General features: G+C 42.4%; 2 protein-coding genes across 5 annotated transcripts; both read right to left on the bottom strand.

The window, feature by feature from the left end:
• Positions 1 to 209: 209 nt before the first annotated feature.
• Positions 210 to 18,021, bottom strand: LOC111954987 (zinc finger protein 665). Of its 3 annotated transcripts, none has more exons than XM_023974984.2 (7): positions 17,712 to 18,021; positions 13,881 to 14,029; positions 12,303 to 13,140; positions 11,580 to 12,096; positions 9,546 to 9,661; positions 6,750 to 7,138; positions 210 to 1,082 (listed from the first exon to the last, which is right to left on the bottom strand). In XM_023974984.2, exons 2-7 carry the CDS (start codon positions 14,019 to 14,021, stop codon positions 552 to 554), a joined length of 2,532 nt encoding a protein of 843 aa, XP_023830752.1. In that variant the 5' UTR covers positions 14,022 to 14,029; positions 17,712 to 18,021; the 3' UTR covers positions 210 to 551. The 3 variants fall into 3 exon arrangements, with proteins under 3 accessions (XP_023830752.1, XP_023830753.1, XP_023830755.1); XM_023974985.2 differs by having other exon boundaries at positions 9,564 to 9,661; XM_023974987.2 differs by having other exon boundaries at positions 854 to 1,082; positions 6,743 to 7,138.
• Positions 18,022 to 23,681: 5,660 nt separating this feature from the next.
• LOC111955279 (ladderlectin-like) lies at positions 23,682 to 25,615 on the bottom strand. Of its 2 annotated transcripts, none has more exons than XM_023975459.2 (6): positions 25,382 to 25,615; positions 25,213 to 25,260; positions 24,879 to 24,991; positions 24,520 to 24,654; positions 24,236 to 24,347; positions 23,682 to 23,999 (listed from the first exon to the last, which is right to left on the bottom strand). In XM_023975459.2, exons 1-6 carry the CDS (start codon positions 25,440 to 25,442, stop codon positions 23,929 to 23,931), a joined length of 540 nt encoding a protein of 179 aa, XP_023831227.1. In that variant the 5' UTR covers positions 25,443 to 25,615; the 3' UTR covers positions 23,682 to 23,928. The 2 variants fall into 2 exon arrangements, with proteins under 2 accessions (XP_023831227.1, XP_023831228.1); XM_023975460.2 differs by having other exon boundaries at positions 24,912 to 24,991.
• Between the last annotated feature and the right edge of the window lie 2,237 nt (positions 25,616 to 27,852).

Raw genomic sequence — 27,852 nt, 5'->3', positions numbered from 1 at the left:
TTCACCTTGTTCTTAATTCTCACTCTGAGCAAGGGAGAACAGGTCATTGTTGACTAGTAACATAGTGAGTAAAACTATTTAGAATCAGAAACATTTTGTCAAGCAAGTAATTTAGTGAAGGGCTTACATTTATTGTCTTGCCAATAAAACCCATTGAATCGTTTGAGAGAACCCCCATGCTGTCTTCCTGCAAAAGGATGCAAATTAAATGGAAAGAGAGCATTTTATTCAAAGAAATACAACAGATTGTGAAGGCACTCTGTGTCAAATTGAGATTGAACACAGGCTCAAAAACATTCTATTAGAAGTAACTTACTTCAAACCATTCTATACATCTGTACTTAAATTGAAAACTGATCCTCGTAATCCTAACACCGCACCATTCCTTCACATTTTATTTATTCAAGTCCCACTTCACTCCGTTCCCCTCACTCCCTGCTCTCCACCCACTTCTTATCCTCCGTTTAGATTGTGACAGTTCTTCTCAGAAATGATTTTCATCCAGGTGACCTTGGCAGCCTCTTGTGAAATGTCTCACCAGTGAAGTTACATCAACTTTTCACCCGCTGCTCACCAGCCTGCTCCACGATGACCTCGATGGCATGCCGCATAATGGTACCCCCCACAGCCCCGGCCTGCCCGTTGCCCACAGCAACTGAGGGGTGCAGGAGGATGAGGGGAGCAGATACGGAAGAAGATCCTCCCTGAGAGACCACTTGGGGCTGAACAAGTAAGATCGTACGCACGGCCGCCTGACCCTCCATATTGTCCATATTCCCCTGAATTTTGACCCCTAGGACAGCGATCTGCTCGCTGATGCCCTCTTGTGGCTGTGTGGGGGGGCAGCAGCGGTGGGTCTTGCGGTGCTTTCCCAGGTTGGAGAGGGAGCGGAAGGCCCGGTGGCACACAGGGCAGGAGAATGGTTTCTCGCCACTGTGAGTGCGGGCGTGCTCAGTGAGGCGGGCGGCCAGGACGAAGCTCTTGCCACAGACACCGCAGACGAAGGGACGCTCGCCGCTGTGCAGACGCTCGTGGTCGCGCAGGTGAGGGATCTGTCGGAAACTCTTCCAACATTGGGAGCACTGCGGAGAGGAAAAGGAGGAGGGTAGGGCAGGAAGAGGGAGGCAAGGTTGGAGTAGGAGGGAGGGAGGGAAAGATACAGATAGACAGTTATTGCTAATGTGAGCACCCGAAAACATTATCAGGTAGAGGGAAACAGATTTTAAGTGAAAATACTTTGAAAAGGCTTTAGCTACCTTAAAATGGCCTTTAGATACTGGCCCAGAGTGTTCAAAGATTAATAGGGGTCTAATGAGCTGCTAAGAGCTTTTACTCAACACCCTGAGCCTGGAGTGTTACCCAATAGACGGTTGCTAGGTGACGTACAGTGCCTGGCAAAAGTATTCATCCCCTTGGTGTTTTTCCTATTTTGGTGCATTAGAACCTGTCATTTAAATAGATTTTGGGGGGGGGRTTTCATGTTATGGACATACACAAAATTGTCCAAATTGGTTTAGTGAAATGACAAAAATAACTTGTTCCCAATTTTATTTAATTTTTTATTACAAAAAGGAAAAGTGGTGCGTGCATATGTATTCACCCTCTTTGCTATGAAGCCCCTAAATAAGATTTGGTGCAACCAATTACCTTCAGAAGTCACATAATTAGTTAAATAAAGTCCACCTGTGTGCAATATAAGTGTCACATGATCTCAGTATATATACACACACCTGTTCTGAAAGGCTCCAGAGTCTGCAACACCACCAARCAAGTGGCACCATGAAGACCAAGGAGCTCYCCAAACAGGTCAGGGACAAAGTTGTGGAGAAGTACAGATCAGAGTTGGGTTATAAAAAAAAATCTGAAACTTTGAACATCCCATGGAGCACCATTAAATCCATTATTAAAAAATGGAAAGAATATTGCACAACAAATCTGCCAAGAGAGGGCCGCCCACCAAAACTCACGGACCAGGGAGGAGGGCATTAATCAGAGGGGCAACAAAGAGACCAAAGATAACCATGAAGGAGCTGCAAAGCTCCACAGCGGAGATTGGAGTATCTGTCCATAGGACCACGTTAAGCCGTACACTCCAGAGCTGGGCTTTACGGAAGAGTGGCCAGAAAAAAGCCATTGCTTAAAGAAAGAAATAGGCAAACACGTTTGGTGTTTGCCAAAAGGCATGTGGGAGACTCCCCAGACATATGGAAGAAGGTACTCTGGTCAGAAGAGACTAAAATGTAGCTTTTTGGCCATCAAGGAAAATGCTATGTCTGGCACAAACCCAACACCTCTCATCACCCCGAGAATACCATCCACACAGCGAAGCATGGTGGTGGCAGCATCATGCTGTGGGTATTTTTTTCATTGGCAGGGACTGGGAAACTGGTCAGAATTGAAGGAATGATGGATGGTGCTAAATATAGGGAAATTGAGGGAAACCTGTTTCAGTCTTCCAGAGATTTGAGACTGGGACAGAGGTTCACCTTCCAGCAGGACAATGACCCTAAGCATACTGCTAAAGCAATACTCGAGTGGTTTAAGGGGAAACATTTACATTTCTTGGAATGGCCTAGTCAAAGCCCAGACCTCAATCCAACTGGTATGACTTAAAGATTGCTGTGCACCAGCAGAACCCATCCAACTTGAGCTGGAGCAGTTTCGCCTTGAAGAATGCGCAAAAATCCCAGTGGCTAGATATGCCAAACTTATAGAGACATACCCCAAGAGACTTGCAGCTCTAATTGCTGCAAAATGGTGGCTCTACAAAGTATTGACTTTGGGGGGGTGAATAGTTATGTACGCTAAAGTTCTGTTATTTTGTCTTATTTCTTGTTTGTTTCACAATAAAACATATTTTGCATCTTCAAAATRGTAGGCATGTTGTGTAAATCAAATGATACAAACCCCCCCAAAAATACATTTTAATTCCAGGTTGTAAGGCAACAAAATAGGAAAAATGCCAAGGGGGTGAATACTTTCGCAAGCCACTGTACAACGCCTCCTATCAGCCATGTTGGAAGACCACCATATCAATTCTTCCCGACGACAACAGCTGAATGGCTACCCCAAACGTCATGATAACAGTGCCTAAAAACTAGTTGATTCATCACCACTGTGCAGTAATTGGCTGCTCTAAGGCAGGAAATCATGTTTTTCCAGATTAATCGCAATCATGAAACACCAAAAGGAGATATGACTGACCGTAAAGCGCTACAGAGGGTAGTGCGTATGGCCCAGTACATCACTGAGGCCAAGCTTCCTGCAATCCAGGACCTATATAATGGAAGTAAGCATTTCACGGTAAGGTCTACACTTGTTGTATTCGGCGCATGTGACAAATAAAGTTTGATTTGACTCAAGAACTGTCAGAAAAGCGAAGAAACCTTTTTGCCCATCAAGACCTGAACCCAGACAGCTGTCAGTACAGGGTCTGCTCCGATCATTTCATCACTGGTAARTCTGATGAATTTCGAGTTTAGTTTAGCTGTTACGCTAACCAGGCGTTGACAACAATTCTAAGTTAGCCAACATTAGCTAGCTAGCTAAATAGCTTGTAGTCTAGCTATTAGCATGCATCTCTTATAGGCAGTGCGTGAGTTTCAATTTGAGGAAGCAATTTTTCACTACAAAAATGCACCTTTATCATAAAACATTGCATGCATCTATCATCGCATTTGCAGACTAATGAAAACCTACTATTCCTAATGTGGTGAGTAGATTGAGTTATATTAATAGCCTAATAAATTGACTATCCAAATCTAAATCACCGTGCATAGCTGAGCGCATAGTGGAATAGGCCTTTAAGGCTATATCAGATACTTTTTTTTCTTTGCACAGGAAATATTTGGCTTTCGATAAACACATTTCATGCAATTCTACTACACTTTATATGACTGGAGACATAAGCCATCTTTTTTAATACGACAAATCACGGGGTAGCCTTCCTTGCTGAGACTGACAAACAGATCAATAAAACAACCTTGTATTGAATGCAACCATCTAATCTAGCCCGGCGAAAAGGGGAGACACAAATTGTACAAAATCTCAGACAATGTTTTGAACGGTCATCCAACTCGGAATGCCAAGTCGGAAACTCAGCCATTTTTCTAGAGCGCTGACTTTCCGCCCTGAAGATCACTGACGTCATGATTTGACCTCYCTCTACTATAATAGTTAACGATTAAAACACTTCACTTCAAAGAACCAACACTTTATTTCATATAATTTCAAAGTGTACAAGTAAGCTAACTCATAAGATGTCTAACCGTAAAGGTTAGACATCTTAGTAACATGTAGGCTATTATYACTAAAGCATAATTTCAGGTGAAAAAAAAAGTGATACCAGTGATGGCCAACCTCGCTCCACTGATCACTGTTCTACTTGCTGAGCAGACTTCTATTCCAGCCCAGCAATAGCACACGTTAGTTATCAACTAATTAGGTTTGATAAGGTGAATCAGGTGTGTTAGTGCTGGAAGCCTGCACACCCAGCAGGGTTGACCTGCTCAAGTTGTAATAGGTTTATACATTGTGTGTGMYTWAAWWWWWTKKTTTGTTTGTTTACAACATTTGCTAACATTAGGTACACGTATAACCCATGGTATACAAGGATGTACCCTTATTCTCTCGGGACATTCACTGAGACCTCATTTGCAGAGTTCCACAGCTCTCTGTATCTGAGGACCGAAGACATAAACAGGCTTCATTATACTCAAATTAGACAGCACTGAATATTATGCAATATCTCTATCCTCAGTTTCTCTCKCTAGGTACTGGAACTGGAGAATATCTTCACAATGTCCTCCCACAAAAGATACCTGCCCTATCCAAAGTAGCCTACTCTCTCCCTTCTCTGACAGCTGGAGCTGCTAACATTAATCCTTTCACCCTCTTCCATGACTGTTTGCTAGCTACCTGGCTATGAATGCATGGAGTTTGTGTTTTATTTTACAATGATAAATACATCATGGTAGCTAACTATCTAATGTGAAGTTAGCTAGCTGGTAACATTTTATTCACTTAGCTACTTTACATACTGTATAGCTAGCTATCATTACGTTAGCAGCTCATTTGAGTTAGCCTGCACATTAGTTCCTGTAGTAAGCTAGCTAACATTACATAGTCAAAGAAAAATGTTCACTTAGTTTTCTGGGTCCTTACAAAAAAAACGAATAAATGGGCAATCTTCCTGATGTTTCCGGTGGTAGCAATACGCAGCCAGCCATGTGGACGTTTGGAGGACTTCCACAGAGAGGAAGAGGTAGAGAGAGGCCAAACTTGGCAGAAAATCTGTTTCCCTCCAGCAGTTGGCTTTTTTCGTTGTTTTGACTACCAAGCAAGGAGTTTTTGTATGGAGGTCAATGAGTGTCGAATTTGGTCAACAACAAAAAATGTAAGGTTTATTTAATCTAATATAAGTTTTTGTCATGCTTAAGTTGTACGAGTGTACTGATCTAAGTAGGAGACGTGACATCCCGGCAACTTTGAGTAAAAACACTTTAGATCTTGAGATGGCTATGCATATTCATGATAAGAGGCTAGTAGCATAGCGTCGCTCTCCATTGAATACAGGCGCATCGAATACTCAGAAAAGGATTACAATAATTTGATGTATCCACCAATCCAAAAAGAAAGGATAGGTGGGAGCTTGAAAGCCGACCATGCCACTTTGTGGACAACAACTCCCATTGTTAGGGCTTCCGTTTGGCCACTCTACCATAAAGGCCTGATTGGTGGAGTGCTGCAGAGATGGTTGTCTTTCTGGAAGGTTCTCCCATCTCCACAGAGTAACTCTGGAGCTCTGTCAGAGTGACCATCGGGTTCTTGGTCACCTCCTTGACCAAAGCCCTTCTCCCCCGATTGCTCAGTTTGGCCAGGCAGCCAGCTCTAGGAAGAGCCTTTGTGGTTCCAAACTTCTTCCATTTAAGAATGATGGAGGCCACTGTGTTCTTGGGGACCTTCAACGCAACTTTTGGTACTCTTCCCCAGATCTGTGCCTCGGCACAATACTGTCTCGGAGCTCTACGGACAATTCCTTCGACCTCATGGGTAGGTTTTTGCTCTGACATGCACTGTCAACTGTGGGACCTAATATAGACAGGTGTGTGCCTTTCTAAACCTCTAAACTTTTGTAAATAAGGTATCCGTTGTTGGAAAAATTTGCTAAAATTTCTAAAAACCTGTTTGCTTTGTCATTCTGGGGTATTGTGTGTAGATTGATGAGAAAAAAAGTATATTTAATCCATTAATCCATTAGAATGAGGCTGTAACGTAACAAAGCGGAAAAGGTCAAGGGGTCTGAATACTTTTCGAATGCACTGTATATGGTTCATTCCTACAGTTACTGTGATGGTCTGGTTTCCACCAGACTGACTCTGGTCTTCCAACATGGCGCCTGGTGTGGTTGCTAGGTGATTTGTGACGCAACTGAAAACCCTCTATACAACAACCTGTTGAAGGGGACTAAAGCCGGACAATTTGGTTATCTAGAACTGTTATTTCTGTTGACAAGTTGGAGTAACAATTAACACAGGGTTGCCCTAATACAACCTTTGGTCTATGTAGGGCTGCAAAAATCATGAAACTGTGTCCCACATTCCTTTGTTTTTCAGAGAGGATTTCTGGAATCAGCAGGGAATGAGCTGCGAGKGAACCCTCTAACTTGGAAATCTGAAAAAGCAGGGAATTTGTGGAAAGTTTTGAAATTTTGCAACCCTAACCCTGCATTGACGTCTTTCACCTCTGACCTGAAAGGGCTTCTCCCCCGTGTGGACTCTAAGGTGGACGCTGAGTGATGAGCCGGTGGTGAAGTACTTCCCACAGTGATGGCAGTGGAAGGGACGGGGCTTGGGGAGGTCGGCGGCGGCCACCGTGTCCCCGGGCGCCGGGCAGTGGGTAAGGAGGTGCTCTTCCAGGGAGGCGGCCGTTGCATAGCGCCGTCTGCAGGGGGTCATCGGGCAGCGTAAGGGGGTCTGTCCGGCGTGGGACARTCTGTGGAGGTCCAGGCCTTCCTTGGTGACACAGCGATGGCGGCAGAACTCACAGTCCAGAAGCCCTGTGGTCTTGTCCCGCCTTCCGCCTTGGCCACGGCCTCTACCCTGGTCTGTTCCCTTAACCAGGCCTATGTCCACCACTCCTGTACAGAGAAGAAAGTCTGATTACATGGCACAGGAGCAGCCATGTTAAGTGAGCATATACATAAAAGCAGAGGGTTAGAAACCAGTTTAGAAACGTAGAACTTTACATGGTTGATAATATCAGTGAGAATATCAAAAGAACCATACGATAACAAGGAAAATKACCAAAGTCCTAATTTAACCAAACGAAAATACTTCAGTTGAAATACACTACCGTTCAAAAGTTTGGGGTCACTTAGAAATGTCCTTGTTTTTGAAAGAAAAACAATTTTTTTGACCATTAAAATAACATCAAATTGATCCGAAATACAGTGTAGACATTGTTATTGTTGTAAATGACTGTTGTAGCTGGAAACGGCTGATTTTTTATGGAATATCTATATAGGCGTACAGAGGCCCATTATTAGCAACCATCACTCCTGTGTTCCAATGGCACGATGTGTTAGATAATCCAAGTTTATAATTTTAAAAGGCTAATTGATCATTAGAAAACCCTTTTGCAATTAWKTTAGCAGAGCTGAAAACTGTTGTTCTGATTAAAGAAGCAATAAAACTGKCCTTCTTTAGACTAGTTGAGTATCTGAAGCGTCAGCATTTGTGGGTTCGATTAAAGGCTCAAAACCTCGTACAAGCGGTGCACTACTCCCTTCACAGAACAGAGCAAACTGGCTCTAACCAGAATAGAAAGAGGAGTGGGAGGCCCCGGTGCACAACTGAGCAAGAGGACAAGTACATTACAGTGTSTAGTTTGAGAAACAGATGCCTCACAAGTCCTCAACTGGCAGCTTCATTAAATAGTACCTGCAAAACAATAGTCTCAACGTCAACAGTGATGCTGGCCTTCTAGGCAGTATTGCAAAAAAAAAGCCATATCTCAGTCTGGCCAATAAAAAGATTAAGACGGGCAAAAGAACACAGACACTGGACAGAGGAACTCTGCCTAGAAGGCCAGCATCCCGGAGTCGCCTCTTCACTGTTGACGTTGAGACTGGTGTTTAGCGGGTACAATTTAATGAAGCTGCCAGTTGAGGACTTGTGAGACATTTGTTTCTCAAACTAGACACTGTAATGTACTTGTCCTCTTGCTCAGTTGTGCACCGGGGCCTCCCACTCCTCTTTCTATTCTGGTTAGGRCCAGTTTGCGCTATTCTGTGAAGGGAGGGGTACACAGCGTTGTACGAGACCTTCAGTTTCTTGGCAATTTCTCGCATGGAATAGTATTCATTTCTCAGAACAAGAATAGACTGACGAGTTTCAGAAGAAAGGTCTTTGTTTCTAGCCATTTTCAGCCTGTAATCGAACCCACAAATCCTGATGCTCTAGATATTCAACTATTCTAAAGAAGGCCAGTTTTATTGCTTCTTTAATCAGAACAACCGTTTTCAGCTCTGCTAACATAATTGCAAAAGGGTTTTCTAATGATCAATTAGCCTTTTAAAATGATAAACTTGGATTATCTAACACATCGTGCCATTGGAACACAGGAGTGATGTTTGATGATATCAGAAATACAGTGTAGACATTGTTAAATGTTCAATTTGATGTTATTTCAAATGGACAACAAATGTGCATTCTTTCAAAAACAAGGACATTTCTAAGTGACCCCAAACTTTTGAATGGTAGTGTAGAACATCTTCCATCTTTTTTAGGCAACAACTTCTAACAGATAGACTAACATTATTAAGGGGTAAATAAAGTGGCGGGGGAAATTCATTAGTCAAAGTGAAAGGGGGAGTATTCACAAGACTGATATGACTGCGCGAGGCCTTGTAAGTTGTGTTGCAACATTGCCCTTAACGACCTCGGTAACTGGCCTCGAGCCAGCGTGATTTAATAATGATAACAAAGAACAAAAGCAACAACATAAATCAGCAGGTAATGGCCTGTGAAACGCACAACGCAGCGTATTAAAATAGATCATGTGTTCTGACAGGGGCGGCAGGGCTGGCAGTTGTTGTATGGCATTGTGGGATAGCGGGGGATTTCCCTCTCCGCCAAGTCTTTTCTCTTATACGTTTAGTTAGCGGTTAGTGGTTCATATGGATATGAAAGCTCGCTGACTTTATTAAATGTCATTTAAACGATATTACGCTGGCGCACTCAACCGCAGAGTACGGGCGCGATCCATCGCTTAGCCGAGGCAGCAGAGGGCAGACTTGATGTAAGGAAGAGCATATGGCACAGAGACYGGCGTAGACACGCGTGCATATGCAAAGCAACAGGCAGACGGCCAAGTGTAGTAATACAGGCAAGCAGGTGCTTGAAGAGCCACCCACACACTCAAACACACACCGAGAAACCCACAGAATGACATCACGTAGGGCCATCTAAACCATGCATATAAAAGATGAAAGATTTGAGGACACAGACTGGTAAAGAAAGCCACACACGAACGCATGCACATACTATTAGCATTACTCTGACCATCGTGTGTGAGAGCATGGCGCTTCAGCCTGTTCTTGTGGAAAAAGTGTTCTCCACAGATGGAGCAGGTGAACGGATACTTCCCTGTGTGAGAGTATCTGACAGCCATTTCAGGGGAAAAGAGAGGGAAAAAGACACAATTAGATATGTTTTTCTGAAAATATAGAGATAACATTTCAAGCGAAAAGCCCTTATTTCCTACATTCACCATATAAGATCAGGTTTCCTTCCTTACCATGTGACCAGACCATTTCCTTACCACGTGACCAGTCCAGGAAAGACTTCTGGCCCTAATCATGGTCCTATATGCAATTCACAATAAGACAACATCTACACAACCTCATACAAATTCAACATAGGACAGCCTTATACATGTGTATTCAAACAGAGTGGTGCTAATATATTGTACTTTTTTTTAAAGCTTTGCGCCACAAGTCATGACTGTTGAGCAACACAACCCTTCTGCAATAGACATGACACGTATAACACTTCTGACCCTGTGTTTATCACATTCCCTCTCGCATATAATAAAAGCTGTGTTGTGGTCTGTGTGTGTGTGTGGTAAACTGTCCTAGTGGTTTATGCAATCAGAAATCGTCTGAATGAAAGTTAATGAGTCGTGGCGCAGTGTCATTACTTCCACCCCCGCAAACAGTAAATTGTGAGTGAGAGCAGGTTGGTTGGCACTGTGCTGGATTGTGTTCATTAGGCACCAAATGGAAGAAAACAGGCTGAAACAGGGAGGGACTACATGGAGTAAGTAGTCTAATATGAACTAAGAATTTTTTAGTTTTCCGATGAAAAACATTTTGCTACAGTGTGCCATAATGAATACTGGTGTCTATTATGGGTGGTGAAGAGCACGAGAACTCCGGCCTTCAGCCATGTTGCTAATGGGCTAGTCACATAATGGCAGGTCCGTGTGTGTGTGGGGGAGTCTTGTGTAGCCACATAACGGTGGGTCCACCAGACAGATCTCTCAACGTGATTACACTGTCAATACATATCCTCGGGCAAGAATAATAAAAAATTACAATGGAGTATACCCATCACTAACGAAATACGATTGACCACAAGCGACTTATAAATCGATTCCTTTTACTTGTGTTATTATACTGGAATTTGTTATGTCCATGATGGTCGGGAACTATTGTTGAGTAAATATTGAAGCATCCGTCTATTAATAATACGAATATGCCTATTATAAATTCCATCATTGACTGAACACTTTCCCGCTTCAAATGGTCAAATACTCCAGTCACCCAAATCATAGACTGTTCTCTCTGCTACCGCACGGCAAGCGGTACCGGAGCACCAGGTCTGAGACCAAAAGGCTTCTGAACAGCTTCCACCCCCAAGACATAAGACACACACACACATATTGATGCCACACACAATCTTCACACATGCTGCTGCTACTCTTGTTTATTTCCTATCCTGATTGCCTAGTCACTTTAACCCCTACCTACATATTACCTCAACTACTCCTTGTATGTAGCCTCGTTATTTTATTGTTACTATTAACTTTGGGAAAGGGCTCGTAAGTAAGCGTTTCACGGTAAAGTCCACACCTGATGTATTCCGTGGCATGTAACAATGAACATTTGATTTGTTTTTATTGGTATAAACTTCTTTGTATCTCTGTGCACATTAATTAATACAGAATGTTGTCAAATGTACAGGCTGATGGGTCTATATGTACGAACGCAGGCCTTGCCTTCATATGTTCAATTGTATTGTATGAGCAGGTTTCATTTAATTATGCTCTTGTGCTTCCCATGATAACGCCTTCTCAATTGCCCCAAAGTATTGTACTGGTCTGAATGAAGAGCAATCGGTAATCAACTTAGTATTGTGCTGTTACACAATGTAATTACCAGTTTTTTTTTTTTTAAACACCTCAACTAAGAGGCCACATCTAAGCAGGCATAGAGAGAGGCATAATTGCCCCTAAGGCGATAAATAAAGTTGAATTGAATTCAGGCCAAACAGAATTGAATTGATGGCCAGACATACCTGTGAACCGGCACCTGAGATGACATTCGGAAGCAGCGTGGACAATCGGGGCATTTGTATCGAAAAAACGTTGGGTACTTTGAGTTCTTTGACTCTGCATCATTGACCACACCGCAAACCTCCTCCTTGACCACAACACCATCTTTGTTCAAGGCATCCTGGCGTTCGTGTAGTAGGTGGTGGGTCTGGAGCGAGCCCAACAGTGTGTAGCTCTTGCCGCAGCGCAGGCAGGTGTAAGGCTTGCGGGCGCTGTGGGTGATACGGTGGCGCGTCACGCATCTGTTGTAGGCGAACGTCTTGGGGCAGAGGTCACACTTAAACGGCTTGAGGCCTGAGTGGGCCTGGATGTGGGTGCGCATGCGGCTGCAGCTCTTGAAGAAACGCCCGCAGTGGGGGCACGGTCCGAAGTGGTCCCCGGGTGTTGTTTCCAGGGCCAGTAGGGAGGTGGAAGGGTCAGGGAGGGTGGTGGTAGTGAGGGGTGGATGGGTCGGGGTCTCTTCTCCGCCATTCACCACAGCTGAAAGAATTACGGAAGTCAATAACGAACACTAAAGTAGGCACAAAATGTGAGAAAACGTTTTGAAAACGAAAGAGGTGCCCCTGGATATTACCCAATGAAAAAACAGATGAGCATTCTCATTTTCAAAATGTTTTGCTACATTGTACACTACTGAACACATCCCAGTCTTCCATGTTCCTTTAGTAAGCCTACCTAGTACCTACCACTGTTGCTTTTCCACTGGAACAGAGGCTTAGATAAAATGCACTCCACCCGGGGTGTGGAGCCCTCCGAGTCCTTTTCCCTTCTGTCTCGATGCTGCCTGCGGTGGTAGAGGTACTTGGTAGTGTTCATAAAGCTCTCTCCACATACGTCACAGTGATGTAGCGCCCCCGGCAAGCCGTGGATGGCCACACGGTGCAGCTTTAGCGCCGACTCAGTGCTGAAGCCCGAGCCACAGGCCGCACAGAAGGAGGTCTGGCTCGAGGAGGAAGCAGTTGGATTGGAACTATAGGCAGCAGGGTTTGTAAACATGGGAGTGTTGGGGAAGGAATGCTGGGAGTTGGAGTTTGTTTCTGATTCCAATTCATTCTCAATGCTATGTTCTTGTTCCATCCCTCCTCCATAGTCTACCTCTTCCTCCCTCTCTTTGTCACCATCCTCCTCTATATTCACATCCATCCCTCCATCACTCTGTCCCTCTACCCCCTTTTCATCTCCTATCGCAGGCTGACACTCTGTGTCCATTTCCTGGTCCCTTGGTTCTGACCCAGTGGTTGCAGAACAGTCACCCAGCTTGCTGTGCTTCTGCCACAGCTCCAGGGACTCAAACAACGCCTCACATTCCCTACACTGATAGTGGATGAGCAGGGCCGGGCTAGTCAGGTTTTGCGTTTGGGTCTGGTTCTGAGGGCTGTTGGAACCGGTCGGACTTCCAGTCGCTCTCTTCTCTATGAGGGAGTGCAGGCAGGGCAGGTTTGGGTTCGTCATGAAGGTTCTCTTTTGGTTTCTCTCTTGGTGCTGGGATGGTCCATTCTGAGACTGAAACACCACTCTGCAGCTCTAGGACATCACCACACACAGAGAAATTAAGGAAATACTTGAAAAACAGATAAAAAGAAAGAGTTATACAAGAGTTATTTTTGTGAACACTTAATTTTTCGATGCTAAGGTGGCGTCTGAATGCTTGTCATGAGTGCAAACCTGTTGCAAGCTGAKTCGTTTGTTGGTAAGGATAATAGGTAGCTAGGGACTCATTTTCATAGCAACATAATGCATTAGCTCAGGGAGTGTCAGGCACCAAGGTCCTCAAGGGCCACCGGGTCTACTTTTCACRTTTCTACCTCCCTGACACTTATGTGATCGGTTTGACATGTCTCAAATTGCACCCTGGGGCCCAGAGGGTCTAAATAGTGCTCAATAAAGGGAATAGTCTCCCATTTGGGACGCATCCAAGGTCTCCAATCGGATGAAAGGAGGCTATGATGAATAGAGGCAGACAACCTGCAGCCCACAAGGACTGTCTGGAGGTTCAAAAGTGGTTGATAACAAACCGTAACATGTCTAAGATTTCTTAGTCATCACTATCTGCCCAGGCTAGAAAAGGACAAAGTTAGACTTTCTAACMAAAAAAACTATTTGAACTACTTTCCATGACTTTAACCCTAACTTATCCTTACTCCTAATCCAACATAAAGAACAAATAGCTCATGTTCATCATCTCGATCAGAAAGTTTGTCAATATTGCCATTTTGGTCCTTTCAAACATGGCCATCTAGCGACTTCGCCCAAGGCTGCAGTACCTCGGTCTGTGCTGTAGGTGGCGCTGCAGGGACCGTCTCCTCTGTGTTGACAGGTTGGCAGGTGAGCTGATGAGAGATCACCACCTCCAGAGAGTTGAATATCTGGTAGCAGGTAGAGCACAAGTAGAGGGAGGAGTCCATACCTACAGCTGAGAGGAATGCACACATTATACACAAAGAAATACAGAAAAAGTGCACACACACACACACGATTGCAACCCAATGAACCCATGATTTAAGCAAACACACAAATACTCAACAAGACTGCAATCCAATTAAAATCACACACACACAGTTGCAATGGCTCACATACAGSTGTCAGCCGTCCCTATCACATTGAATGCTTAGTGATGGATAATGCAGGTCGGCTGACATATGGCTGCACATTAGCTGTTCCCTGGGGGTTCGATGGGTGTGAAACAGTCAGTGTGAATTTCTCTATCTATTGTCTCTCTCTCCTCCTCCTCCTCCTCCTCCCGCTCTTTCATTGGACTGTGTGTGAGCTTTCTGAGGGTAAAACAGATGGCTGTTCACCAACTGTTTGGCTAGGGACCCTTTCTGCCTCAGCCTCTATGTATACGCACACGCACACGCACACACACACACACACTATGACCCTCGCAACAGAGCAGATTACACAGACACATGCTGCACCATTTGGTTTCCCTTGGATTGTCGCACGCAACCGAGTGTCTGTCCGCGCCTGGTGCCCGTTAATAACGATCGCAATTTGATTTTGACCTCGATAGGCGCTTGGAGCTAAATATGTTTTTAAACGCGTGGAACAGGGGTAATTTCCTGAGTTGACATGATGTAACCGGAGAGCGCAATACCCAACACAACTCTGAGATATGGGGAGATCTTAGATGCGTTTGCCAATTCAAAACTCTTTGACTGTGCCGATCCCGACAACGGCACCTTAACCTCGGAGCTCTGTGTTGATCCCAGGGGGTTTCACCCTTCTAATGATGTGGACTTCTAAACATCTAAAAGACTCAATGAAATATCGGATTACCTTGGTTGGGTGAATTATAATATGGTGTGGCAGTGTGAGAGTAAAGCATGTCTGTCAACAATGTTTCATCTATTTAGTCAATGAATAGTCGTCACTCACTGTATTAATCTTCAATTTCCAGTCAAAAGTGCTGCCCATGCACTTGTTTGTAAACTGAGGCGGTGGGTTTTGGTGAATATAAGCCCTTTTATTTTGCATCTTTGCAAAAATGTGTTTGTAGAAGGTTATATAAAACTAGAGAAACTGAAATATTGTAGACTGTTGTGCCACCACTGCTGTGCTGATAGTTATAGAATGCCAAACAGTTGGCACCATTGCTGACAGCAGCCTTCAGTGCAAAGCAAATACTGATGGACTGTGCAATGAAGCCCCCAGGCTTAACAGCGTATAATGTGCAAACGGCGAGGAATTTCCAAGGAGACGAAACCATTTTATTTTAAATCCTTTAAAAGCTTTGGCACTCGAGCTTGCCTCTCTAACACTGTACTTGAGGTTAGATCTTTTAATGATTACATTTTTTTTTTAAAGGAAAACATTGGCAGTTAATCGCGTGCACAGGTAATAACCAGGCAACACATCTTTACATACTAAGTGGAAAAACACTTAACTGGCCTGCAGGACTGTAGGGATCCGAAAGTCATTAAAAAAGAACTAGCCTCTAGGGCCTTCTTGAATGGTGTTACTGTGTGCATGACAAAGGCAAACGCCTGTTAGAACATTACAGACCATGTTCTGACCTAGGCCTATAGGCGTATTCAAGCCTTGATCCTCCAACGTTTTCTTATGTTTGTCTGTAGGCCTACAAGTGCATTTGGAAAGTATTCAGACCCCTGCCCTTTTTCTACATTTTGTTACGGTACAGCCTAAAATGGATTAAAAAATGTAAACATGTCCTCCTCAATCTACACACAATACCCCATAATGACAAATCGAAGAAAAAAAAATATTTGAAATTTGCTATGAGACTAGAAATTGAGCTCAGGTGCATCCTGTTTCCATTGATCATCCTTGAGATGTTTCTACAACTTGATTGGATTTGGAAAGGCACACAACTACCTATATATTTTCATTTCAGAGCAAAAACCAAGCCATGAGGATGAAGGAATTGTCCATAGAGCTCTGAGACAGGATTGTGTCGAGGCACAGATCTGGGGAAGGGTACCAAAACAATTCTGCAGCATTGAAGGTCCCCAAGAACACAGTGGCCTCCATCATTCTTAAATGGAAGAAGTTTGTAACCACCAAGACTCTTCCTAGAGCTGGCCGCTCAGCCAAACTGAGCAATCAGGGGAGAAGGGGCTTGGTCAGGGAGGTTCCTCAGAGTTCCTCTGTGGAGATGGGAGAACCTTCCAGAAGGACAACCATCTCTTCAGCACTCTATGGTAGAGTGGCCAGACAGAAGCCACTCCTCAGTAAAAGGCACATGACAACCCGCTTGGAGTTTGCCAAAAGGCACATAAAGGACTATGACCATGAGAAACAAGACTCTGGTCTGATGAAACCAAGATTGAACTCTTTGAACTGAATGCCAAGCGTCACGTCTGGAGGAAACCTGGCACCATCCCTACGGTGAAGCATGGTGGTGGCAGCCTCATGCTGTGGGGATGTTTTTCAGTGGCAGGGAAACTAGTCAGGATCGAGGGAAATATGAACGGAGCAAAGTACAGAGGGATCCTTGATGCAAACCTGCTCCAGAACCCTCAGGAGCTCAGACTGGGGTGAAGGTTCACCTTCCAACAGGATAACAACCCTAACCACACAACCAAAACAATGCAGGAGTGGCTTCGGGACAGGTCTCTGACTGTTCTTGAATGGCCCAGCAAGAGCCTGGACTTGAACCCGATCAAACATCTCTGGAGACCTGAAAATAGCTGTGCAGCGACACTCCCCATCCAACCTGACAGAGCGTGAGAGGATCTGCAAAGAATGGAAGAAACTCCCTAAATACAGRTGTGCCAAGCTTGTAGCATCATACCCAATAAGACTCGATGCTGTAATCACTGCCAATAGTGCTTCAACAAAGCACTGAGTAAAGGGTCTGAATACTTATGTAAATGTGATATTTTAGTTGCTTTTTTTATACATTTGCAAACATCTCTAAACCTATTTTTGCTTTGTCATTATGGGGTATTGTGTGTAGATTGAGAAAAACGATGTAATCCATTTTAGAATACGGCTGTAACGTAACAAAATGGGAAAAGGTCAAGGGGTCTGAATACTTTCCGAATGCACTGTATGTGGCAATTCTGTCCCTAGCTATAAAGAAGTAATCTATTAAATGCAATGAACCAATATACCATTCTATATTACAGGCCTAAACACTTCACCGCATTCTATTGTACATAAAGTCTCTTGTAAAATCAGTGGCCTAACCTTTGATAAACTTCCCAGAAATGAATTCACTGTGAAATCCATCCAAGCCTAACAAGGGGTACTGTTCAATATAGAATCGGGATTTCAGTTAAGTATTGATGCGTATATATTTTTTACAGTCTATGATTTAAACCTTATGCAATGTCGCCCCCTGGCGTGCTATATACAACCTCACAACTTGTGGAAAGATGAGTGTGTAAAGAAATAGTTGCAGGCCTAAGTGTAGGTAGATATTTATGTTCAAATATTATTTTGTGCAGATGGTTACCATGATCTTGTTTGGGATATTGATGAAAGTGACATACATTTATATTGTTTTTGTCTTGTCATGCATTGTTCTTTATGCATATATATCTACAATATTTAAATGGTCCTAAAACATTTTCAGGTGTTATTAGTAGCTGCATTGTTTGCGTTCTTGTATCAAAGTGGGCTAACTGTACCTGCAAGCCAGACAAGTGGCGTGGGTTGCTATCCCATCGAGCTGAGAAACACAATTGCGCGTGCTTTCTATGGTACAATGGCCGCTCCTCTGTAGGTCGATCGTCTATATACTCCCTCTTTCAGAATACATTTTCCTCTCACGAAATCTTGGTTGCTTGAATAAAAATGATAGTCTGCTCCTCGAATAAGCTCAAAAGTAAACGGCCTTTCATAAAATGACATAAATGTATTGATACTAACTGCAAATCGACGCTAACAAAATGTTTGTCAAAACAGTCGATGACGTCCCCCTAGTAAAACGCTATTTGATTGGTTACTTTGGCGCGGAATATCGACCAATCACGCAATGTTCTTGGAGAATGTTCAATTTGCGCTACAAATTAGAAAACAAGTGGCACTGGCTGGCTAGTGTGGTAGCATTTGAAGAGTAGGTACAGTACATTGTAACACTGGTGCTGTTTTATATTAAAGCTGCAATATGTACATTTTTGGGGACCCCGACCAAATGCACATAGAAATGTGTCATAGACATGTTATTCTCGTTGAAAGCAAGTCTAAGAAGCGGTATATCTGTTCTGTGTGTGTAAATTCTTTGCTTTCCGTTCTTAAATTTAGTTTTTGCATATTTTACTTTCAGTTTTGTACTAGTTTAGGACAATGCAGACGGCTCAGAGCGGTCTGGTAGGTTGTTTGGTGGTTTAAGCCAGCTGGATTTGGACCGCAAGGACACCACAGAGCGTGCGAACAGAGGCAGCTATTGTCTGTGTGTTATGCTTTTTCTCTGAGTTGTAAAAGTAAGCAGAGCAGAAACAGGCTACTCTTTATTTGACTGATGTAGCTGGCAAGGTAACTGCTGTTTGACTTAATAAAAATATATATTTATTACGTGCTGAGCTAGTAGTGCAACTGACATGTAACATTAGCAAATGTTTCGTCCCCTCTCGAATGAAGTTCTGTCTGAGGTGAATGAACTAGCTAGCTACCACAGCCAGTTCAGCTCCAGCCTCTGGCTATCTGTCAGGTAGCAGTATCTGACATCTGTTGTCTGTATGGAAATGTTTTGTAGCCTTTATTTTGTCCCGTTTCAACAGAAGTAAATTAACTTGGCTTGTTTTCGTTGATGTACCATTGGAGTTACCAAAAGTTGGCTAATATTAGATGTTATTTTGGCCACAATCAGTCAGTATAGCAATGTAACTTCATTGGTCTGTCAGTTTCCCTATCTAATTCCCTACTAATTGACACACAGGCTTCACTGTCGTGGTGCACAGTCAGTACACAGCACTATGCTCATCATGTCTTAAAACCGCTTAAGGATCTGCCCCTTTTTCCAATTTTTCGCCTAAAATGACATACCCAAATCTAACTGCCTGTAGCTCAGGCCCTGAAGCAAGACTATGCATATTCTTGGTACCATTTGAAAGGAAACACTTTGAAGTTTGTGGAAATGTGAAAGCAATGTAGGAGAATATAACACAATAGATCTGGTAAAAGATAATGCAAAGAAAAAAACGACCGTTCTGTGTATTTTCTTTGTACCATCATCTTTGAAATGCAACAGAAAGGCCATAATGAATTATTCTAGCACAGGTGCAATTTTGATTTTGGCACCAGATGTGCAAAGTTTTAGACTGATCCAATTAACCATTGCATTTCTGTAATTTATTTTTGTCAAGACTGCCCAAATGTGCCTAATTTGTTTATTAATAACTTTTCATGTTCAAAATTGTGCACTCTCCTCAAACAATAGCGTTGTATTATTTCACTGTAATAGCTACTGTAAATTGGACACTGCAGTTAGATTAACAAGAATTTAAGCTTTCTGCCCATATCAGATATGTCTATTTCCTGGGAAATGTTCTTGTTACTTACAACCTCATGTTAATCGCATTAGCCTACGTTAGCTAAACCGTCCCGTGGATGGGACACCAATCCCGAAGAAGTTTTAACAGGATCAGATGGGGACAGRTGTCCCAGCTGGGTCAGACAGCCAGGAAAGACCAGTCTACGGAGCTCAGCTCAGGTGAATGTTGCAGTATATTATAACAATCAGTGAATGGATACAAAGTTCCATCTTGARTTGATGGGTAGACTACAGTCAGGGATCTGGAAATAATGGTAATTTCACTTACTGAACCATTAGAATATTATTCTATTGAATAATATAATGTATAAATTAACACCCAGAGCAAATCAAGTGCACTTATAGGCCTACCGCTGGCCAATCAGATAGCTCAGATAACTGTCTGCATTTTAGACYGGTCTAAAGAAGCATTAGCAGGCAAGATCTGCTTAGAATTCCATGGCATTATTTTATAGTATGAAGAATACAATTGAACAAAGCTGAATAAAATAGAAAGGATATTTTCTCCAAAGGATTTGAGGGAGTGCCCTCATGCGGCTATTTGTGTTGAGCGGTTAACAAATAAATAGGTATTCCTATATGCTTAATTTAGAGTTATTAATGTAACTTTAGTTGTTCTACAAATGTTGGGCTATATGTTTAGATGTTTAATACATTGTAAGGCTGCATGATGCGACTCTAATGATGATTTGAAAAAAAAGTTGCTTAAAAGGCATGAGCTCTGCTTTGTTTTTTGCGCAGGCTGTACACACTTCATCAGTCACTCATTCACAATTTGACAAGCACTTGATAATGCCTTGAATTTCACGGCGGCATTCCCTTTGTGTGGCCGTAATGCACCCTAAAGAAATCCATGCCTTTTGAAGATATTGGAAGAACTGTCCACATTTACTTTTCGTCAGCCAACAAGATGAAAAGGTCTAACGAACAGCAAAAGCACTAGCCTATGTCAATCTACTATCCCCCATAGTACAAACGTCGACCTATTCTAATCTGTGCGAGAAATAAATATTCCAAACATAGTCTGGGACCGTTGTTGGATGCAATAGATCCCAAATTAATACAACCACTAGCATCAAAAAAACTTTTTCAAGCATTGTGGCTGACGCAACAGATCAAAACGATTAGCTTGAAATGTTGATCGACTATTAGGCTATTTCTTCACATTAGAGGTGCAGCAATGCACACATGGCAGTAAGCTATAAGCGCAAATGTTCCATTAGCGGAAAAACACCATTTTCAAAAGTGACTGCAAATGCAGTTATGCATKTAATGCTTTTATTATAAAGGTGAAAATGATCTTCCCCAAACTTGAAACTCATGTGCTGCTTATGTATGCCAGTTAGGCTCTACACCTCTTGTAAAGCAGATTAATGTGCTTAATTTGAAGATGTTATTTGGCCACTTTAGTTGTGATACAAACTAGAGGTCGACCGATTAATCGGAATGGCCGATTCATAACAATCGGAAATCGCTATATATATTAATTTTTTTACACCTTTATTTAATCTTTATTTAACTAGGCAAGTCAGTTAAGAACACATTCTTATTTTCAATGACGGCCTAGGAACGTTCTGCTAGAACGACAGATTTTTAACCTTGTCAGCTCGGGGGATCCAATCTTGCAACCTTACAGTTAACTAGTCCAATGCTCTAACACCTGATTACATTGCACTCCACGAGGAGCCTGCCTGTTACGCGAATGCAGTAAGCTAAGGTAAGTTGCTAGCTAGCATTAAACTTATCTTATAAAAAACAATAAATCAATGACTGTCATTGCTCCAATGTGTACTTAACCATAAACATCAATGCCTTTCTTAAATCAATACACAAGTATATATTTTTTAACCTGCATATTTAGCTAAAAGAAATCCAGGTTAGCAGGCAATATTAACCAGGTGAAATTGTGTCATTTCTCCTGCGTTCATTGCACGCAGAGTCAGGGTATATGCAACAGTTTGGGCCGCCTGGCCTTTTGCGAACTAATTTGCCAGGATTTTACGTAATTATGACATAACATTGAAGGTTGTGAAATGTAACAGGAATATTTAGACTCATGGATGGCACCCGTTAGATAAAATACGGAACGAATAACGTTTTGTTTTCGAGGGATAGTTTCCGGATTAGTCAAAGGTATATGGTTTAGAGAGAAATAGTCGACGCGTTTTAATTCCTGTAATAACTTGCGGCTGAACTTGAAAGGGGTTCCTTCGTTATTTTACCGTTCATGTCTTCCATAGAATGTCCATAGAATGTCTTGATCTACTTCAAATAAGGTCTGTGTTTCACAGAGGAGCAGACTGACAGGGGACCATGCAGACAAGCTCTGCTTTCTGCACTCTCCCTAAAACTTTCTTAACTGGGAATATTGAAGACTCATGAAAGCTGGTGGTTCGTTTTAACATATGTTCTCATGTTATTTGAGACTAAATGATTTTATTTATTGTATTATATTAAGTTAAAATAAAAGTGTTCATTGTTCATTCAGTATTGTGCAATTGTCATTATTACAAAAATGTGTGTGTGTGTATGATATATACACTGCTCAAAAAAATAAAGGGAACACTTAAACAACACAATGTAACTCCAAGTCAATCACACTTCTGTGAAATCAAACTGTCCACTTAGGAAGCAACACTGTTGACAATAAATTTCACATGCTGTTGTGCAAATGGAATAGACAAAAGGTGGAAATTATAGGCAATTAGCAAGACACCCCAATAAAGGAATGGTTCTGCAGGTGGTGACCACAGACCACTTCTCAGTTCCTATGCTTCCTGGTGATGTTTTGGTCACTTTTGAATGGTGGCGGTGCTTTCACTCTAGTGGTAGCATGAACGGAGTCTACAACCCACACAAGTGGCTCAGGTAGTGCAGCTCATCCAGGATGGCACATCAATGCGAGCTGTGGCAAGAAGGTTTGCTGTGTCTGTCAGCGTAGTGTCCAGAGCATGGAGGCACTACCAGGAGACAGGCCAGTACATCAGGAGACGTGGAGGAGGCCGTAGGAGGGCAACAACCCAGCAGCAGGACCGCTACCTCCGCCTTTGTGCAAGGAGGAGCACTGCCAGTGCCCAGCAAAATGACCTCCAGCAGGCCACAAGTGTAAACACTTAAATAGCGAATGGAGGATGCTTTTCCAGTGGTTCATTGTCATGCCAGTAATGTAGGCTATACTCCTGCTGTAAATGTAAGCAATATGCTTAATACTAAAAAAGTTCAGAAATAAATATAGTAGGCCTAGTCTATAGCAAGCGGATGGGATCCTCCTCCTTTTAGTAGAGGCAATAGAGTRCTGAGTACCAGGAAGTTAGCAAGTTTGGTAGGCTACTAATGACCAGCAGCAGCATCAGAGCTTGGAGAAGCCTAATTACCTTGACTAAACGGTCACGTGGAATTTGACTGCCTACAGTCACCGCAACAGCCCTACATAGGAATAACATGAATTGGTGCATGAGGCAGAAATAATGCAGAGCGACTTAAGTTTCTCCATCAGCTGGAAGACTGTCCCCTTTTCTCAGTGTAGAGAGGAGGGATGATGAGTTGGGTGAGAGGTAGCCTCAGCGCTTCTCCCTCCCTGCCCTCACTGATCGTCAGATGCAGGCCATCAGTACAGTAAAAAAAAGAAAATTATTATGCTCACTTAGCTGTGCCTCACAAGGAATACAACGAATGATCTATTACCAGTGTGATCATATACCTCAAATTTGGTCTAAAAATGGTCTGAGAAGAACAAGATTGGCAGGGCAATTCAAGCATAGCCAATATGCAGTGATAATGTATTGGGCCTATAGCCTGCTGCACAAACCTCATTGTTACAGAACTGTTTTTAATATGTTAATGTTGCATAGGTTTTTTAAGTCATCTGAGCGGTAGATCTCAGCTTGCATTTTGACTCAAAAAGGGATCTTGACTCAGATAAGGTTGGTGACCACTGCACTACACTGTACCTGCTTGTTTTGTCACAAACTGATATTAAGGCGGAGTGATTTCTGTATAATTTATCTTTAAGTGTCTTAATGCTGTGTTTATTGTTATACACCAAGCTAAACCTAGGAACGGTAAATCATTGATGATGCAATGCACTGACAACATCTACACAAAATATTAGGGATAATATTTATTAGCAGCAAAACTTCACTATGGCATTTTACATGATTAGCATCATTGAAAAGATTGACGACAGCCTATTTACATGATAGAAAATCCCCCTTAAGTTAAATCTCATGCTTGACTATGATTCACAAAAACTATAGGCCTACCATATATTTACATTCTTCAATAATACTGTACAGTTTTAATGACAAAAGGGATTACAAAAAAGTGGTTCAGTTGATGTTATGATGGCATATTTAACACAACCTTTTGGAGCACACAGATGGAAATATAGATCCACATTGAATATCATTCCAGCGTTTTTCACCTAAAGAGGAAACAAGGAACGTCAATTAGCTCTCCACTTGATTACGAGTGCATGAGCTAGACCGGCAGAAAACGTCCTAAAGTTTGTACTGCTGCTGCATGGAAATGGACTCAAAACAGACATTGACTGATTTAGGCCTGGTTTTACATTTCCTTGTCAGACATGTTTTTTAAACACACTATAAATAAAGATAAATGTCATTTAAGGATATTGTGATAAGAGTTTGATTACTGTACCTCCATTGTTCATCATCATGCATTGCTCTCTGCCACCGAAATTATTGGGTTCTCCTGTGAGCCAGTTCCTGTAGTCAAATCTAGAGCCGTCACTCCAGAGCCACACTCGGGTCTGTGGGGAAGAAGTGGTCTCAGTGTCAAAGAAACATAACCATAGAATACAAACAATCAAATTGTTGCCAGTAGATAATACATAGGTAAAAATGCTCAAGTGTAGGCCTACAGTAGAATACTGTTTTAAGATTTCCCAAACTTAGATCTGACTTCGTTGATGATCACTCTACCTGAACAGCATCAAATCCTCCAATCCAGGCAGGGGTAAAGTCTTCTGTCTGTAGTATGATCAACTCTTGCACAAAATGATACTCTTCAGAGCTGTGGATGGATGCAAGGTTTGCTCCGAAGTGCACACAGTACCGCTAGAGAGAGAGGACAGGAACGGAGGACAGGATATAATATCACTTAGATTTTATAATGGAAGTTAAAAAAACATACTTGTGTTCTTGCCACATGGACGCTTTTCAATGTATAATCCAGTGTGGAACTGCAGCACTGTGATCGGTGATACCTGGTGTATGCCTATATTATCAGTCTAATATATCTAAGCCCAAAAATGTAAAGGATGCAACAGGTTAAAATGCACCTCAGCATTCATCCACGTCTTGCCGGAACGTACAAACATGAAACACCGTGCCCCGTACTTGAGCCAGCCAGGTGGGCAAGAGTCCCTGCTCCACCTCTCCGCCTTCGCCACCTCTGAATGAGACAAGACATGATCAGAACAAACTCATTGAAGCCTAACCTTACAAACTTACAAAACTGAAAGCACTGTGTTGATCAACTGGCTTATGTGGAGGAAGGAAATCGTATTTCTTCATGCACCAGGTTTCACCGATCAGTGTTGTAGTTCCACACTTTAAAAAGCTATTACAAGTTGCTCATTCATTGAAGACGATGTAACATCATCAAGTACTTACCAGCAGGTGAGCTCTGTTCCATGTGGTTTTCCATGACAGTTGTATCCTCTGAAGAAAAGAGATGCAACGGAATGTTATGAAGACATTCCATTTTACAAGTAAATCATGTGAGCTCTATCATTTCTGTATGAGGATGACGTGTGTTTTCTTGGTTTACTGTGTGTCTTACCTGTTGCACCGCTCAGAGCAAACGCAGCACAGAGAAGCAGGGAAATTGTAAACATTTCCATGGTGATGAGATCCCTTTGTTGTTAAAAACAGCACTTAGTGATGAACTGATGATTCCCTCAAAGTTTAATGGAGTAGAATAGGTGGACTAATCTGTTACACTAATGTTTCCTGTCAGAAAGTGTCAAAATGAATACCAGGTTATCTCTGTCGCTTCTCTTTATTCAAGCAACAGGGAGCACTTTTATACTGTTGGCTCATATGGCCACAAGGAAACACATTTCCTGTGACTCCATATCAGTTGAACATGGTACAAAGTATCATGTTTGTGAGAGTTGTTAAATGTGATTACCTACTATATTGGGATCAGTTGTTTATTGGGGCAGAGATTCAACAATAGGAAGAAAATACACATACAGCATTTATTGAGCAAGTACAGCGGACTGATTAAAAAGTTGCCCTGCTCTCCCGCACAGGCAACAACAACAAAAAAATATGCAGAAAACCCAGTCATATGTGGCATTGTGTTGTGTGACAAAACGGCACATTTTAGAGTGGCTTTTTATTGTCCCCAGCACAGGGTGCACCTGTTTAATGATCATGCTGTTTAACCAGCTTCTTGATATGCCACACCTGTCAGGTGGATGGATTATCTTGGCAAAGGAGAAATGCTCACTAACAGGGAAGTAAACWAATTTGTGCACAGAATTTGAGAGAAATAAGCTTTTTGTGCGTATGGAACATTTCTGGGATCTTTTATTTCAGCTCATGAAACATGGGATCAACACTTTACATGTTGCATTTATTGTTCAGTATCGTTAATAGTAATATTTATTTTTCAAATCAAAATCAAATCACATTTTATTGGCCGCATACACATATTTAGCAGATGGTATTGCGGGTGTAGCGAAATGCTTGTGTTCGTAGCTCCAACAGTGCAGTAGTATGTAACAATTCACAACAATACACACAAATCTAAATGTAAAAGAATGGAATTAAGAAATATATAAATATTAGGATGAGCAATGTCGGTGTCCGGAGTATAAATATACAGTGCCTTCGGGAAAGTATTCAGACCACATTTTGTTACGTTACAGCCTTATTCTAAAATGGATAAAAAATCTAATAAAAATCCTCATTAATCGACACACAATACCCCATAATGACAAAGTAAAACCTTTTTTTTCTTTGCTAATTTATTCAAAATAAAAAACAGAACTACCTTATTTACATACTTATTCAGACCCTTTGCTATGAGACTCAAAATTGATCTGAGGTGCATCCTGTTTCCATTGATCATCCTTGAGATGTTTCTACAACTTGATTGGAGTCCACCTGTGGTAAAATTGATTGGACATGATTTGGAAAGGCACAAACCTGTCTATATAAGGTCCCACAGTTGGCAGTGCATGTCAGAACAAAAAGGTAGAAGGAATTGTCTGTAGAACTCTGAGACAGGGTTGTGTTGAGGCACAGATCTGGRGAAGGGTACCAAAAAATGTCTGCAGCATTTAAGGTTCCCAAGAACATAGTGGTCTCCATCATTCTTAAATGGGAGAACTTTGGAACCACCAAGACTCTTCCTAGAGCTGGCCAAACTGAGCAATCGGGGGGAGAAAGGCCTTGGTCACCAAAAACCCAATGACTCTGACAGACCTCCAGAATTCCTCTGTGGAGATGGGAGAACCTTCCAGAAGGACAACCATCTCTGCAGAACTCCACCAATCAGGCCTTTATGGTACAGTGGCCAGACGGAAGCCACTCCTCAGTAAAATGCACATCACAGCCCGCTTGGAGTTTGACAAAAGGCACCTAATGGACTCTCAGACCATGAGAAACAAGATTCTCTGGTCTGACAACCAATATTGGAGGAAACCTGGCAACATCCCTACGGTGAARCATGGTAGTGGCAGCATCATTCTGTGGGGATATTTTTCAGCGGAAGGGACTGGRATACTAGTCAGGATTGAGGGAAAGCTGAACAGAGCAAAGTACAGAGACCTGACAGAGCTTGAAAGGATCTGCAGAGAAGAATGGGAGAAACTCCCCAAATACAAGTGTGCTAAGCTTGTAGCGTCATACCCAAGAAGACTCGAGGCTGTAATCGCTGCCAAAAGTGCTTCAACAAAGTACTGAGTAAAGAGTTGTCGTGGAATATTTCTAACCAAAGGAGAGAGACTTTTAGATTTCAAACTTCATTATTAATTATTGCAATAATGGAGCTGGTCAACAATCACCCGGAGGTGATTGCTGAGAACCCATGAGCAGATTTGGGTTACAGCTCTTTAAAGCAAAGTACATCCTCCTGAATGTTCATGACAAACAACAGATGTGTARAATTACACAAAGGTACATTGTGCTATCAAGCAACAGACAGCAAGATTTACATTGCGCCCGGTTTCTCTCTGTAGGTCATTTACTGTTTGTTTATACAGGGTTATCTTCTCAGTTTCGCACTCCTTAACACACAGA

This window comes from Salvelinus sp. IW2-2015, linkage group LG30 (assembly GCF_002910315.2).
Source record: "Salvelinus sp. IW2-2015 linkage group LG30, ASM291031v2, whole genome shotgun sequence".
Classification (NCBI taxonomy): Eukaryota; Metazoa; Chordata; class Actinopteri; order Salmoniformes; family Salmonidae; genus Salvelinus; species Salvelinus sp. IW2-2015.
This window is presented reverse-complemented; position numbering and strand designations above follow the sequence as displayed.

Coding starts and splice junctions, on each gene's coding strand:
- LOC111955279 (XM_023975459.2), bottom strand. CDS start 25,442: ATGGAAATGTTTACAATTTCCCTGCTTCTCTGTGCTGCGTTTGCTCTG. Junction 25,261..25,381: donor TGCTCTGAGCGGTGCAACAG/GTAAGACACACA, acceptor TCTTTTCTTCAG/AGGATACAACTGTCATGGAA. Junction 24,992..25,212: donor GGAACAGAGCTCACCTGCTG/GTAAGTACTTGA, acceptor TGTCTCATTCAG/AGGTGGCGAAGGCGGAGAGG.